The 15,205-nt window shown below is 48.4% G+C and overlaps 4 protein-coding genes across 4 annotated transcripts; 1 reads left to right on the top strand and 3 right to left on the bottom strand.

Moving 5' to 3' along the window:
- Positions 1 to 1,076: 1,076 nt before the first annotated feature.
- LOC135611907 (glutathione transferase GST 23-like) lies at positions 1,077 to 2,186 on the bottom strand. Its single transcript, XM_065107553.1, has 2 exons — positions 1,750 to 2,186; positions 1,077 to 1,664 (listed from the first exon to the last, which is right to left on the bottom strand). Exons 1-2 carry the CDS (start codon positions 2,068 to 2,070, stop codon positions 1,248 to 1,250), a joined length of 738 nt encoding a protein of 245 aa, XP_064963625.1. The 5' UTR covers positions 2,071 to 2,186; the 3' UTR covers positions 1,077 to 1,247.
- Positions 2,187 to 7,842: 5,656 nt separating this feature from the next.
- LOC135613095 (transcription factor MYBC1-like) lies at positions 7,843 to 9,775 on the top strand. The gene is made up of 2 exons (XM_065110088.1): positions 7,843 to 8,988; positions 9,101 to 9,775. Exon 1 carries the CDS (start codon positions 8,052 to 8,054, stop codon positions 8,985 to 8,987), a length of 936 nt encoding a protein of 311 aa, XP_064966160.1. The 5' UTR covers positions 7,843 to 8,051; the 3' UTR covers position 8,988; positions 9,101 to 9,775.
- Positions 9,776 to 10,026: 251 nt separating this feature from the next.
- On the bottom strand, positions 10,027 to 11,871 carry LOC103986482 (pentatricopeptide repeat-containing protein At4g14170). The gene has a single exon (XM_009404502.3). The coding sequence runs from the start codon at positions 11,707 to 11,709 to the stop codon at positions 10,303 to 10,305; it is 1,407 nt and encodes a 468-aa protein (XP_009402777.2). The 5' UTR covers positions 11,710 to 11,871; the 3' UTR covers positions 10,027 to 10,302.
- On the bottom strand, positions 11,764 to 13,908 carry LOC135613094 (phosphatidylinositol 4-kinase gamma 8-like). The gene is made up of 2 exons (XM_065110087.1): positions 13,776 to 13,908; positions 11,764 to 13,661 (listed from the first exon to the last, which is right to left on the bottom strand). The coding sequence occupies exon 2, from the start codon at positions 13,567 to 13,569 to the stop codon at positions 11,953 to 11,955; it is 1,617 nt and encodes a 538-aa protein (XP_064966159.1). The 5' UTR covers positions 13,570 to 13,661; positions 13,776 to 13,908; the 3' UTR covers positions 11,764 to 11,952.
- Between the last annotated feature and the right edge of the window lie 1,297 nt (positions 13,909 to 15,205).

Raw genomic sequence — 15,205 nt, 5'->3', positions numbered from 1 at the left:
TTGACCACTCCACTCGAAACTGTGCCCTTCCCTCCCACTCCATTCCCTCATTGTGCAAGCAACAGTGACCTGTCCTATGTTTCTTTCAGAGAAGACTTGGCTGCAAAAGAGGTCGCTTTACATGGCTGGTCCGCCATGACCTTGTCACGGTCGTTAGCTCATATGCATCTTTCAAAGCCACCCGAAGTTCATGTGCTTGTCAAAAGCTTGCCGCTCCACTTTGTATTGCCACTACTGCTCATCTATTCCGTCGCCACCTGTGTTAGCACTGCCATAGAATTCTCGGCTACCTGTGTTGTCCTGAGGAAGTAGATTCAGATTCAGGAAGCTCCCGATATGATGTCGAGCTCGAATCGTCTGATGAAAATAAGATCATCTCTCTCTCTCTCTCTCTCTCTCTCTCTCTCTCTCTCTCTCTCTCTGTTTCTGTTTCTGTTTCTTTTAATAGGACAGAGGCATTTTCTTCTTCTTCCTACCAGTTCATAAGGCATCACAATATTCTGCCCTGTTACTGCAGTCATCAACCCCATGCCCGGTAACACGTCAGGTGAAGACTGGTATTCTAACAGGGACTCAACAATGGATGCTATTATCACCTTGTGCTTGCTTCACCATGAACCAAAGTTCCAACTTGCAGGTGGGGAAGAACATGTGGAGGTCTCACTAGTTTTCTGCTTCCCTTTTGATATCCCTGATACTGATCCATAGTCAAAGAAGAGGTAGGCCATGGACCACTGATCCCATGCGTGCACACTGGTGCTATCACCCAATCAGATCTCTTCGCCAGTCACTTCCTCTTCTGCCATAAACACTGTTTCAGCTTTTCCCATGCCATGAGTACTTACTGCATGGAAAATGTCAATAGATCAGAGGAGAATCCTGAGTCCTGTCTGTAATATGTAAGCTTTAGCAAGAAACTACTAAAGTGCATGTGTATTGAGATCGAGGAAACTAAGATAAGATCGCATAGGAAGATAAGACATCCGATGAACTGTATCATTAGCTCACAGAGAAGTGGGAAATAGCAGCACTTCCACATGCCCATGTTGTCGAGCACAAGATTCTGCAACCATGCATGACATCAGAAAACTTGACCTCTTCATTACTACCATGCAGATTTAGAACATCTGATCACATGACTCAACACGAGAAACGATGATTACAGTGCAACGAGCAGTGGAAGCACTCTGAGACCTACTGAACCACCTCACTGCATACACCTTAACCCTAGAGAAAGGCCAAAGTCTTCAGCCACTGCTAGCAGCGGCATTGTTGATGCTACTGCTGCTGCTGCTGTTGCTGAGGCTCAGCATCATTTGCCGAATGCCTCTGGCGTACTCGAGCAGCCTGTCGATGGCCGGGATCGTCTCCTTCACCTCCTGTTGCTCCTCGAAGTCTCGCAGCCATGCATGGAAGACGGGGAAGGATTCAGGGTCGATGAGCTTCACCTCCATGACTTCCTCGAAGACGGCCAGCCAGTAGGAGCCGCACCCGAGGACGATGTCGAGCAAGCCGATCTTGTCGCCGCCGAAGAACCTCCTCCCTTTGAAAGCTCCGTCTTTTAGCTCGCGCTCCAGCAGCTTCAGGTTCTCGTGGACTTGGTCGACGGCCGCCTTCTGGCCTTCGCCCGACGACGAAAACACCAAGCCCACCGCTGGGGCAAGCTGCACTCCCGACGACGCAAAGGTAAGGATAGATCGAGCCGAACTCGATGAGAAGGGAGACGTATAGATAGATACATGAGGTCACCTTATCGTCGGTGAAGTGGCACCAGAAGCGGGTGACGGCGCGCTCGAAGGGGTCGGCGGGCATGATGGGGTTGTCGGTCCAGGTCTCGTCGATGTACTGGAGGATGACGACGGACTCGACGATGGAGCGGCCACCGTGGAGGAGGGCGGGGACCTTCTTGTAGACGGGGTTGTGGAGGAGGAGGGCGGGGCTGGGGTTGATGAAGTCCTCCTCCTGGTACTCGAACTCCAAGCCCTTGAGCTTGAGGGCGAGCTGGACGCGGTGGGTGTGGGAGTCCGCCCACGAGCCCAGGAGCTTCACAGAGGAAGGTGGTTGATCCATGAACGGCGATGATCACTAACCTGTCAAGGGAAAGGGGAAAAGAGAAATGGAAGGAGGAAGGACTGTCTTCTCTGGTGTGGCTCGAGAGCCAGAAGCAGCCCCTCCTTTATAGAACTCGGAGGATGGCATGGGGGATACGGGTGTGTAGGACCCTCGGCAGGTGACCCAAACCAAACCAGCTAATCTTCGAGGGATTAGGATGTGGTGGCGGTGCTTCTTCCTGCACAGGGGAAGCCATGATTAAACTCGGAAGAGATCAGGTTATAACCCATGAGTGCTTCCGAGAGAGATTTGGGGAGGTTGAGATGGATGCATCATGCATGGAGGGAGCGAGGAGCTCAAAGTGGCGGTGGGCAGCGGGAGGAGGACGGAGATAAGCGATGCATGTGATTAGAGTCAGGTGGTGGAGCACAGCATTATTAGAGGCGGAGCCCCGACGCTATCTCCACCTGCTGCTGCATGGTACGCATGTCTGTACGTGGCCACATGAAGCCAAGAAGGTGTTACCACCCACCACCGCAAGGCTACGCATCTTGGAAGCTTTCACTGTAGGAGTGGGCTTGAGCTGCTCATAGCAAAGCTCACAATATTGTCACAATCAGAAACAATCAACCATTGCAAAAATGTTCAATCCACAGGTATTCTTGTCACTGTACGAGTGTTGCTTCATCCACACAGGTTTCAGAAATGATGAGTCAAAAGCCTTGCAGGACCGATAGCAACTAATCATCTAAGGGTGCCCGATTAAAATGTAATCCAAAATTATAGATTGTATTCTAGCAATTGTCTTCATGTCTGTTCTTACGATGCAAGAGTAATACATCTGGGCCAGTCTTGGGAAGCAGTGTTCTGAGGTACCAGATGGAAGAGAATCCAAGGCAATCTAGGAAATTAATGAGCAGATACAAGGAGGAGTTAGATCGAACACATGGAAGGCACACTCCTCTATTGGCAAACGCATGCAAGCATAATAATGGCCAGCAATTAAGACATTCCATCAAACACTGGCTCGCCCTCATGACATCTCATGGTGCCTTGTCCTCACCCTCTTCCGATTGCTTTCACCCGCAATAGGACGCTGACTCCACTTGAAACAGGGCTTGCAGAGGTGACGCAGTGCGGAGGACAAGAGGCCACCGACTCCCCTGTCCGAAGCCAAAGATCGCCCTTTAATCCCTCAAGCACGCCAACTCCACGCAAAACAAGGATTGCCAGTCCCGGCCATGGCGGTGCAGCATGCCCTTGGTTAATCTACTCTCTCGGTAAACAACACCAGATAACACACGCATTCGGTGTGGAAGGCTGTCCGAGATGTGCAAAACAAGATACTTCTCTTCTTTGGACAGGAATCTTTCCTTCCATACACTGATAGGCTGCTCACCCCGCTCAGTGTGTCACTGTTCCACGGTAAGGAGGGAGAGGAGGGCGACACGCTTTCCGCTGGAGCCCGTTCCTTAACTGGCACTGCTGCTGTCTTCTCTCTCTCTCTCTCTTTCTCTCTGTACTCTTCGTCAGGACATTTGCAACACAAAGGAGCTGACACTGCCCGGCCTTTTGGTTCTCAGAGGCATCAAAGTGGTTTGTGCCACTGCTCGAGCACCTGAGAGCTACCGTCCTGAGTGGACCAAGCTATGGTCACTGTTGCGGTCCATGGGAGTCCTGCACGCTGCTGCACACAACCTAGCCCTCCTTGAGGTCAGCATATTTATCATGCTGGGTGCGAATGAGGTGCATGATTCCCTGCGGTCTAAGGGTCTAAGGTGGGATTAATATTCACACATGCAGTGCACGCAATGTGAGGGAGCGCGATAAATGGTCAACCAACGCAGCAGCCAAGAGCTCTACATGTTGACTAAATGAGCAGAGAAGACAGCCATGGCACAAGCACCTCGACCTAGACGATGCGTAGGAATCACATGGGATCACGGGGCTCAAGAACAGGCAAATGGAACTCTTCGGCATTGATGGGATTCACTGTCGAAGGTCAGTGTGGCATTTTCACAAACAAGATGATTCATCCTACAATTATTCTGAGTTTTTCTTACATTGACTTTTACTTCTTCCTCTCATTTAATGCATTTCATTCAGTACCATGGCAAACATCCAAATTACAAGGCATGAAATTGTTGGTCCTGTCTGGTACAAACAAAACAAGCATCTCAAGTCTATTATGAGTTTGCACTATTAGCAACCCCACAGTTGGCAGTGACACAAAGGATGTCTGTATCAGCTCTTTGTCACTATTTATTTCATCGAGGTAAATCTGGCCAAAGAAAAGAAAAAAAGGACAAATCTTTACATGAAAAAACGCATCTTTTTCAGTCATAAAATCGTTCGACGAAAAATCTTTCGCATTGACGACGTCTTTATTTGCGTAATCTTTTGGCAGCAAATGAGGCAAATTGTTTTGCAAGAACACTCAAGTTGGAGCAGTAGGCCAGTGCAAGATTGTGATCAGCTGGAGGACCACTCAACAATTAATGATTCCAAAATGGTCATCGCAATCAGACTTGGATGCATCCCACAAAGATCAAAAGAACAAAAAGGATAAAGATTTCGTCCTGCCATCACAGAAGATTTTGTCTTTGATCGTCTTGACCTGTGAGACCAATTGCATCCTTCTTTCGATCCTCGCAAGGTTTCGGTCAGTCAGCTTTTGCAAACTTGTAGTAGGACTGGCTCTTCACGGAACTCATCCATTTCACTTGTTTTGTGCCAAAGCTAGACAGGGGAGTTGCAGTATGCATGCTGCAAAATTACACCTCTCTGTCAGCAGCATCAGTCCAAGGGCCAAGAACTGATTGATCTCTTTTGTAGCTCTCGCTCTGCACAGGACGTCTCCTTTCGAGGGTCAAAATGACAGAAGGCCACATCAAGTACACAGAGATGGAGATGCAATCCAAAGATAAGACATCAATGCAGCTTTGACTGGGAGAAGTGCCTGTGACTTCAAAGAACAAGATGACTCGAAGACCGAGTTAGATTACCACATCCTGAGATTGCAGTCAAAGAACTTGATGCTTCTAGTTTGGCAATAACCTTGTCATCTACTTATGAGTGTGTACATTGATGAAAATTAGTGTAGCATTATTGAAAGGGTGGGAGAGAATTAAGTAGTTGATGTTGAAAACAAGTAGCTGAAAGATTTTTTTCTTCTTTCAGCCATATCAGTGTCAGATTCAGATGCAATTCACCAAAGTTTGATGTGAATTAAAGTCTAAACAGCAGACTGGTACTGCATGTCTGAACTCTTAAAACTCCACAAGTGCTTGGTTGGATGTCAGACTGTAAGGAATCTTGCTTTCTTTGCTTCAAAGGGCCCAAATCTGTTTGCTTCATGAGATTGTGGCTGTATAGGTGAATGTTTGAAAGAAATATTTACCATGAGAAAAGACTTGGCTCAAGAAGTATGAAAACTAAACAATTCCAGACACATCAGCAGGTGAATTTTGAGCTTACAACAATTGATTCAAAGTGGCAAAGATGCAGCTTGAGGTCTTGTAAAATTCAAGTGATGAGTTGCAATATTTTCCAATATCAAGATGAAACTTTTTGAGTGAATGCTAAAGATTTGATGACCACATCTGCAAGATTTTTCCTTCAATACAAATGGAAACCACAAAGCATTTTAGTTTTCTGTATGAAGATTAAACATTTGGCTCCATGAATGTACTGAGAACAACACTTTTAGTTTGGCCAATTACCAAGCTGGAACTACTGACAAACCAGTGTGTGTTTTCCAGCCTGCCTTCTAATAAGATATCATTTCATAGTGACACTAAAGCATGCACATGAAAAAGATACCAGGCCAAGAACAATGGCTAGCAAACCTAGTTTCATCAAATCTTGTCTTGCATTACCATGACAAGACTATTTTCTAGTGTCATATTTAAGCTGAAACAGTGGGCTATCTGAAATAACATCTACCTTGTGATCTTGCTTGCTACCAAAACACTCTTTCTTTTGAATCAGTGATCTTTAACTAGAGGCAGCATGGCAACTGTGTCATCCTTTCTCATCCAGATCCAGGTAGCTGTCAGCTTACATAGACCAGATGTTGACTCTTCTTTCTTCATCTGCTGGCTACAGGCTGCAGGCAAGTTAATGCAGAGATCAGTCTTTCTTTAGTCACCCCACTTCTCTTCCATACTTCAAGACATGGATTCTTTATTTCCAAGTCAGTATAGGCATGCAATATTCATTGTATCAGATTTCTCAGGCATGCAAACTAGATTTCCTTGATGACACATGGAGTATATCAAAATAATAGTCAAAACAACTTGAGATACCTAAACTATTGGCACAAGACAGTGCATGTATCTGAATTGAGAAGTAGCAAAGATGCTCTGAGATCAATGAGGATGGCAGGGGTAAGCTTCACTCCACCATACTAATAATCCAAAGGTGGAATTCTTGCTGTGAATTCTTTCCTTCACTTTCTCTCTTCACCCTCTCACTGCAGACTTCATGATCATAAGAACTGGTCCAGAACATATCACAGACTTTACACCAGAAATAAAAGATCTATAATAATCAGGATACACTTCAAAAAGTTCTAAGCTTCAATCAATCAATATATATTAGCACCATTTAAGAGCTCGTTAGTATCGTAAAATGTTAATGATATTTCAGATAATTTATTTTATGTAAATTTAAGTTAAACTATCATATTATAATGCAAGTTAAAAGCAATCTGGAATTTTTGGATGGATATTAATTAATAAAAGTATGCCAACAGATCAATATTTTGGTGAACATATGTGGTTTCAAGGAAATGTAAGTTGTATGAACAATCAAATAATTTCCAACGAAATCAATTACTTTATTTTCTCAATAAATATTTTTTAAATAAATAAAAAGAAATTTAATGATTTCTCAAAAAAAAAATCCTCTTTTTTAGTTTTTCCTTGGAAGTATCCCCATTTTCGGAATTCTCAAACAAAGTCCTATTTTTTTTACCTAATATATGAAATATTCTTTTTACTCCCTTTTTCAGTTTGAACCGATCAAGTTATAATATTCTTTACATTGTTATACTATTTTTAATAATACTAAAAATTATTATAATATTTTTTAGGTATTGCTAAAAATAGTATACTATTATAAAAAATATTATAATTGGACACATCCATAGGAAAAAAAGGAAAATTTGAAAATGGAAGATGCTTCTAAGATTAAAAAAGAGAGGTCTTTTCTAGAAAATTCATCCATATATGTATGTATATATATATATATATATGTGTGTGTGTATATATATATATATATACATATATGTATATATTTATATATATATTAAAAGAAGGGAGACAATATCAGCCGTCCATTGCTCGTTCTTATCATCCCAACTCCATGTGATTCCACGGACAAGCACACGAGGACAACAACGACCACCCGGGAAGAAGACGTCTCCGGTCGCGAACCCGTAATTACGTCACGAGATCACGTCCACAGTATGACGTGACCCCACCTCAGGAGATCCGCTGGCCCCATTCTTACAACGAGTTACTGCCACGGTTGTATCAAGGGTCGACGAACCTTGATTCGTAGATTTGAACTAATACTTGAATCAGGCCCTTCGACTACCAAGAATAAATGCCACTTTGTATGCTGTTTGACATCATCATACATACTTAATGCGAAAGGAAGTATGTGATGACGCGTAAGGAACCACATGTAGACAACAGAGAGAGAGAGAGAGGAATGGAGTACATGATACATACCTGATAAACATACATGGTACATGATAACCCCACATCAAAGGAGAGCACCCCATATAACTCGAGATATCCACCTCGAACCCACCACCACTCCATCTCGCTCGCGGTCGTCTCCTTTCCTCTGATCCCTTTCTCTCCTCTGCTCATCCTTTCTCTTTCGTTTCGCCAGATTCGATTAGTCGATCGATCGGCCCGCTTTACAACAGCAGAGGAGTGGATCGATTAGGATAACATTTCCGCTGCAACCACATCTGGTTAGTAGCGATGAGGGAGGAGGAGGAGGAGGAGGAAGAGAACAACTGGTTCGCTCGCTGGGAGGAGCAGCTGCCGTCGCCCGAGGAGCTCATGCCACTCTCCCAGACCCTCATCACCCCAGAGCTCGCCCTCGCCTTCGACATCACCGCCGCCGGCGCCGCCAATGGCAATCTCAACCCCGCCCTCTTTCCCCAGCCGCCGGCGCCGCCCCAGCCCGCCTCTTGCTCCCATCCGGCCCCGCTTCTCTCCTCCGATTTCGAGTCCTCCGCCTCGGCCGCCGCCGGAAGCGGCGGGGGCGACGAGCCGGCGCGGACCCTCAAGCGGCCGCGCCTCGTCTGGACGCCGCAGCTCCACAAACGGTTCGTGGACGCCGTGGCCCACCTTGGTATCAAGAACGCCGTCCCCAAGACCATAATGCAGCTGATGAGCGTGGACGGGCTCACCCGCGAGAACGTGGCCAGCCACCTCCAGAAGTACCGCCTCTACCTCAAGCGCATGCAGGGCCTCAGCACGTCTGGCGGCGGCCCGATCTCCGCCGCCGACGCCGCCACCGACCAGCTCTTCGCCAGCGCCCCCGTGCCACACCAGTTCCTCAGCCGCGGGCCGGCCGCGGGGCCCGAGCCGTTCCTGCCGTACGTGCCGACGGCAGCGCTGCAGCACCAGCAGCAGATCACGGCGGCCATGCAGCAACAGCAGCATCAGCAGCAGTACTACCACCAGAGGCATCTGGGGCATTTCGGATCGTCAACGGGTGGGTTTGACCACGGATTCCTGAATCGGGGAATGCCGCAACCAGCGATGCATCAGATGGTAGGACCGGCCCCGGGGACGGGGTTTCTGCAGTTGACACCGCCACCGGCCGCTCTATCCGTGGACGATTTGGAGCCTGCCAGAAGAGAAGACGGCAGTGAGAGGAAGGTGCTGACGCTTTTTCCCGACCGATGAGGTCTGATTCCGCTCTTTCTCTCGGTCTCATGTCTACTCTAATTACCATCTGTAGTAGGTCTTCGTCGCAAATAATTGATGCCCGATCAATAATTACCATTGCCCCATGCTAGGTCTGAGAATTATGCTTAGGAGCAGAGAAAGAAAGGAGAACAATAATGTGGTCATTAGGACACTTGAATCAAAGGAAACCAAGTCCTCAGGCTTCTGAAATCTATTGATCTCGCTTTAGTGATCAGTGGATATTAGTTTCTGCAACTCCGGATTCAACTCTCCCTGGATGCCTGGGTTTAGTGCTTATTCATTTGCAAGATTTGGAATTAAGCCATGGTGTATTGCAGATGATGAACAGATCATAGAAGCTTTGTTTGTGCCTTTTGAGTATCATTGGATGCAAGGAATGAGTTGGGAGATTATTAGTTCATGGATACCCCAATTGCATGTGTGTCCGTCTGAGTGAAAAGCCTCTGTTTCTTTCAAGGGAATTCATTGCATAAGAGACTATAGATGTTTCTGTCCAACATTTTTATTTTTCCCTCTCTAGCATTGGCATGTAGGTGAATTTTAGTAATTTAGTGACAAGTCGATGAATGCGTTCTCTTTCGGTCGGTTCTTCTTGTATATTTCATTACCTAAAAATTGTGTTCTATGTCAATGAGATATTCCATGACACCATCTGGTTGTCATCTGAATCTTGAGCATATATTGATGTTTTTTGAAAGCTGCACTTGTATAATGTGGAAATTCTAAAGATCACCAGCTAATCTTCTATTATTTTCTTAGAATTATGCCTTTGACTCTCTTGTATGTGATTTTGAAAGAGTTGGTTTGGTTTTATGTTGCAATTATATTGATGCTCCATTTTTATATATTTTGAGATACATGTCTGGTAGCTGTGGTGGCTTCAATTCCATCCTAGAAGAGATTTTGCTGATACCTATATAGAGGCACCACAATTTGCTGCTCTATAGAAAGAATATTATTTCCATGTTATATACTTGTAAATTGCCATGTTGTTGTCAGTCAAACATCTTAGATCTTACAAAACATTCATAGAATTGACTGTATGTACTATTTGGAAGCACTACAATTTACTGAAACAGTCTCAGTGCTGTTATGCATCCTTTGTTTCTAGTTCTTAATCTTTTATCATGTAACTACTGTGTAGATGCATAAAAGGCTTTACTAGTGTGTACTTATGAACAGTAAGACACTGTTTAATTCATTTAATCGAGAATTAATGGTCACTGTAGAACCATAAATATGTCGCAGCATCTCTTTCTTTTTTCTTTTGACACAACTTTTACAGCCCCTTCTAACTTTCCGATTCGACTGAGCTATATCCAATCTGCTTGTTCACACTCCTTTCCTTCATGAATTCCCTCACTCTCTCTGCATCGCTGTATCTGCCAGCATCTGCATACATGTTTGCTAAGCTCATGTAGTAACCACTCTTCGCGGGGCGCATCCTCATCAGTCTCTTCGACACTCTGTCTCCTACCTCCGTGTCGCCGTGCACTCTGCATCCCGCTAACAGAGCTCCCAGTATGGCCTCATCCGGCTCCATCGGCATCTCCGCCACGAACCTCTCCGCCTCCACCAACCGGCCGGCCTTCGCCAACGCGTCGGCCACACAGGCGTAATGCTTCAGCTCCGGCTCTATGCCACACTGTCTCATCGAACCAAAGAAACCCCATGCCTTCTCCACGAGCCCTCCGTGCCCGCACGCCGACAGCACCCCAAGAAAAGTTACCGAATTTGGCTGTATCCCTTGCGTGCACATTTCGTCGAACAGCTTCAGGGCAACATCTGCATGGCCGTTCAGTCCGTGGCCGAGTATCAGAGCGGTCCATGAGATCAGATCCCGGGCGGGCATGCCATGGAAGACCCTCTCGGCGGCGCCAAAATCGCCGGACTTCACGTACATGTCCACGAGAGCGTTGCATAATGTCAACGGCGACCCTAAGCCCCGACGAACGCAACAGGCGTGCGCACTCTTCCCGTGCCTGATCGATCCCGACTGCCCGCAGGCCAACAGCAAGCTCACCAACACCACATGGTCAAGTTGCAGCCCACCGTCCACCATCTTCCTAAAGAACGCCAAGGCTGACGCCGAATCCCCGTTCTGGGCATACCCCGACAGCATCGACGTCCACAACACCGCGTCCTTCTCCGGCATTCCATCGAACAGCTGTCGTGCGTCGGATGTCCGCGACAGTGCCATGTAGAAGAAGACCAACGCCGAGGCGACGAAGATGCTGCTCTCTACTCCCGACTTGACGGACACGCCGTGGACGGACATTCCGGCGGCGGCGTCGCTCGAGCCGGCGCAGGAGCGGAGGACGGGCGGGAAGGTGAACTCGTCGACGGGCACGCCGGAGGAGCGCATCCTGTGGAAGAAGCCGATGGCTTCGAGGGGGCGGCCGGAGCGGGAGAGCTCGGCGATGAGGGTGTTCCAGGAGTGGGAATTGCGACGGGGCATGTGGAGGAAGACGGAGAGGGCGCAGGGGAGGAGGCGGCGACGACGGGAGTAGGAGAGGAGGAGCTTGGAGGAGAGGATGACGTTGGTGAAGAGGCCGGTGCGGAGGAGGCGGGCATGGAGGTGGCGAAGGTGGCGAAGGGAGGGGGAGATATGGAGGAGGTGGAAGTAGCAGGAGAGGAGGTTGGCGGCGTCGGTCATGCTGATGCGCATGGCTGGACCGATGCAACTTAGCATGGCCATTCCTGTCCTTAATTGTCGTGCAACAACACATGGAATGAAGCGAACTCTGCATCAATCAAAATGGCGAAGCTTTCTATTACACCCTCAAAAGGAGTGTCGTATCACGTACAAGTAGGCCTTTTGCTTTCCACTTCTATACATCCGAAGAACCTATTTTGGCTGCTCAAAGTGATCCAACCTATTTGGTCTCCTACACATCCAATCTCCTCATGGTAGCACATGAGTCATTTGCAGAAATGCCTCTTAGAACCTGCACGAGGTTCCCAGCCTTTGCTTCGATCCCATGCTCTTCCTAGCCTCCAATGCTTCAGGCAAGAGATCCTCAAACCTCTCCAGGAACAGACTCCACTCCTCCTCGTTCAACCCTTCGAAAGATATGCTCCTGCTTCCGTCATGGTTGAAGTATGCCACCGAGAAGCTGAAGCTCTTGCCGAAACCCCCCAGCTTGTGCTCCGTCACGCTACCTTCGTCGCTGCCGTCGCCGTTCTCACTGGCATAGTCCTTCTTCCGATCCTTGCCAAGCAGCAGCGCGACGTCGAGCGCGTCCTCGGCGCCGCTCCCGTCGGCGTCGTCCATGTCGAACTGGACTTCTGAGGTCTCGTCGCCGCTGCTCACTTCCTCGTTGCCGTCGTCTTCTGGGGAGAGCGTGGTGTTCTTCATGCAGTCCTCCACTCTCTTGCAGAGGGCCTCGAACTCACTGGGGCCTTCCTCTAAGCCGGAGAATTCTCGAGTCATCATGTGCCCGATGTCGGCCAAGCAAAGGCCGGCCACGACCGCTCTCTTGAGAAAGATGGTGCATATGACGAGGATTCTTAGGGATGATTCCCGCAGGGATGGCAGCTCTACTCGGAGGAGCTCGGCGTCGCCGAATGGGTCTAGTGATGCTACGTACTCTGCCTCCGATTCAAAGAAGGGCACCGATGCCTGCGGCCAGTGGAGCCACTCGAAGTAGGGGTCGTCGAGCAGCTCGGGCAAGCAGAGTCCGTGATCGATCGGCACGAGCTCGGCCATGGAGTCACCGGTGCAGCCGTCGTAACAGCCGCCACCGCTCCCTTTCTTGACGAGGATGTTCCCGGCATGGCGATCGACGTTGAGAAGCCGCACGTCGAGGATGCCGATACGATGCACGGACGAGACGGAGAACCTCGACGGCCCGAGCTCGCCCGCGTCGAAGTCATGCGGCATGAATCGCTGAATCGATGCTATCTTCCTCTCCGGCGTCTGGTTGGCGAGCGGTGCGGTGGGATCGCCTTGGGAGGAACCGGAGATTGGCCGGGATATCACGATGAGGGCTGTGGGCGGGACGCCAGCGAACCCGTCGTGATCGAGGAGGTGAGCGGCGACTTCGCGGACGCCCGTCTCACTAGCGTGCGTCGAGTGCTTCCAGCTGGGGCGGCCGACGACGCTCAGGGCCGGCGCTTCCTCGTCGACAGGCTTGACGACCGCGAAGCTCTGCCCGAAGCGATTGAACAGGTAGTGCGCCGCGCTGAGCCCTTCGGAGACGGGGACCGGCGTGGCGCCGAAGGCCAACGCGATGGCCGCTTCGGCGACCAGGGCGTGGATGGTGCGCGACTGCCGTCCGGCGACGATCTCAATGCGGGCGGTGTGGTCGCGCCTGGGCTCGTCGGGGCCGATGGCGCTGGTGGAGTAGAGGCAGGGGGTGGAGAGGCTCCGGCAGAACTTTGGGGTGCGCCGAAGAGGAAGGCCAGGGGCAGCCGGCTCGGGGTCGAGGAGGGGCGGGTTGGGGTGGGGGAAGGAGCGGAGACGGCATCGGCGGCTCCAAATCGGGGGCTTGAAGCCATGGCAGTGATCGACAGCGACAGCCATGAGAGATGGTCTCAACGAAGGGTTGGTAGGCATGCATGTGTTGTCGTCATGGCTTTGGTCGCTCAAACTCCGTGGCTGTGCTATCTTTGGCGGCTGTATGGGCCAGGCATGATCACAATTCTCACCTGCATCGAACGAAGAAGAAGAAGAAGAAGAAGAGTAAGCATGGCATGAGATGGATACGTTTGATGCATGCATTCATGCATGCAAGAAGAGAGAGAGAGAGAGAGAGAGAGAACCTTCGACAACGTTGGTTCTTCCTGTGGAAGGGTATGAAGAGGAAGCCGCCTAAGAGAACAAAGTTAGTGTATGGCTGTGCCGCTGATACAAAAAGAAGACGACGAGAACAGAAAGACAAAAGCTGAGATGAATCGGTGTCTCCCAAAGGAAGGAAGCGAGCGAGACAACGAAAGGGAGCAGAGGGATGTAGACACGGTTGGCGATGCACCCTCACTCCCCCACCTCCTTCTTCTTCTCCTCTTACTGTTGCTGCAGGGCCCTCGATGGCTCGATCCGATCGATCACCCCACCCGCACCCTTGTCCTCCTCTCCTCTCTCTCTCTCTCTCTCTCTCACTCACTCTCCTCCTCCTACTTTCTAAGGCTTCTTTTTGCTCTCAGCTCCTTCCATTTAATCTCCCACCAGAGAAGGGACAGGAAGAGAGAGGGAGAGAGAGAGAGAGGAGGAGGAAGCCCACCGTCTCCTGCGGCCCGGGTTGCCGAGATAAGGCGTCCAGCGGCTATTAATGGAAGAGTGAGATATCTGTAGCGTTCATGCGACTCTTCTTGCACAGTTTTCCTCGTTATCTTCTTCCTGCTCCTCACCTTCTTTAGAGTTTTCACCAGTCAATGGCTATCTGCTGATTGCTGTTATTTTCGGACAGGGAAGCAGAAGATTGCCGCTTCATTTCCGGCACGTAAAGAATGGATAACCAACCGTTCTTTATGTCAACCGTGCATCGTCGTCGAGGCAGTAAGAGAGAGAGAGAGAGAGAGAGAGAGAGAGAATTCAAATCTGAGTTATAATTGAGCTCGACTAGACCTATCCATCCAACGAAAAAATCATAAATTGGATTCATGATAGGTCCAAGATTTTGGGTTACTATACGAATTGAGGATTTGGATCTAGTCGAGATTAGTATCTCATATGGAAACGGTTTACGTCTCAATGCTACCTTAATGCTACGTGGGTAAACACTTTATCATTATAATAATCGATATTTTGATGTCTCGTGCTCGATAATATAGTTTCACGTTGATTGACATTTCGACATCGTGTGATTGGTATGATTTCATTTTTCGTATATTATAAGTCGCATTTACAATTGGATTCAGCATAATATGATTCCAGCGAGGTTAGAAAAAATACATAATTATCTTCGATATTAATATGCATCTTCGAATATAATAATCCTAAAATCATACTAGAAAAAGGTTTTCTCAGTTACCTCTCTAACGAAGGGGTTTTGTCAGGCACTATTGGGAGACAAGTGCAAAATAGGAACTCAGTTGGCATTCCAATTAGACAAGTAAAATCTGTATTAACATGTATTAACAAGATCCAATCGATATTAACTTCACTAAGCTTGATCAAAGTCAAACTAAGCTCAAGCTTGACTTGGAATTAATTATGAGCATATTTTATTGTTTCAACTCAATTTATCCATATT

Source organism: Musa acuminata, chromosome BXJ2-5, assembly GCF_036884655.1.
Source record: "Musa acuminata AAA Group cultivar baxijiao chromosome BXJ2-5, Cavendish_Baxijiao_AAA, whole genome shotgun sequence".
Lineage (NCBI taxonomy): Eukaryota > Viridiplantae > Streptophyta > Magnoliopsida > Zingiberales > Musaceae > Musa > Musa acuminata.
Note: the sequence above shows the minus strand (reverse complement) of the source record. Positions and strands in the feature narration are given on the sequence as shown.

Bases quoted from the DNA above. Each gene is read 5' to 3' on its own strand.
- LOC135611907 (XM_065107553.1), bottom strand. From the start codon at position 2,070: ATGGATCAACCACCTTCCTCTGTGAAGCTCCTGGGCTCGTGGGCGGAC. The intron at 1,665-1,749 runs GTGACCTCATGT...TCGGGAGTGCAG, and splicing joins GCCACTTCACCGACGATAAG to CTTGCCCCAGCGGTGGGCTT.
- LOC135613095 (XM_065110088.1), top strand. From the start codon at position 8,052: ATGAGGGAGGAGGAGGAGGAGGAGGAAGAGAACAACTGGTTCGCTCGC.
- LOC103986482 (XM_009404502.3), bottom strand. From the start codon at position 11,709: ATGGCCATGCTAAGTTGCATCGGTCCAGCCATGCGCATCAGCATGACC.
- LOC135613094 (XM_065110087.1), bottom strand. From the start codon at position 13,569: ATGCCTACCAACCCTTCGTTGAGACCATCTCTCATGGCTGTCGCTGTC.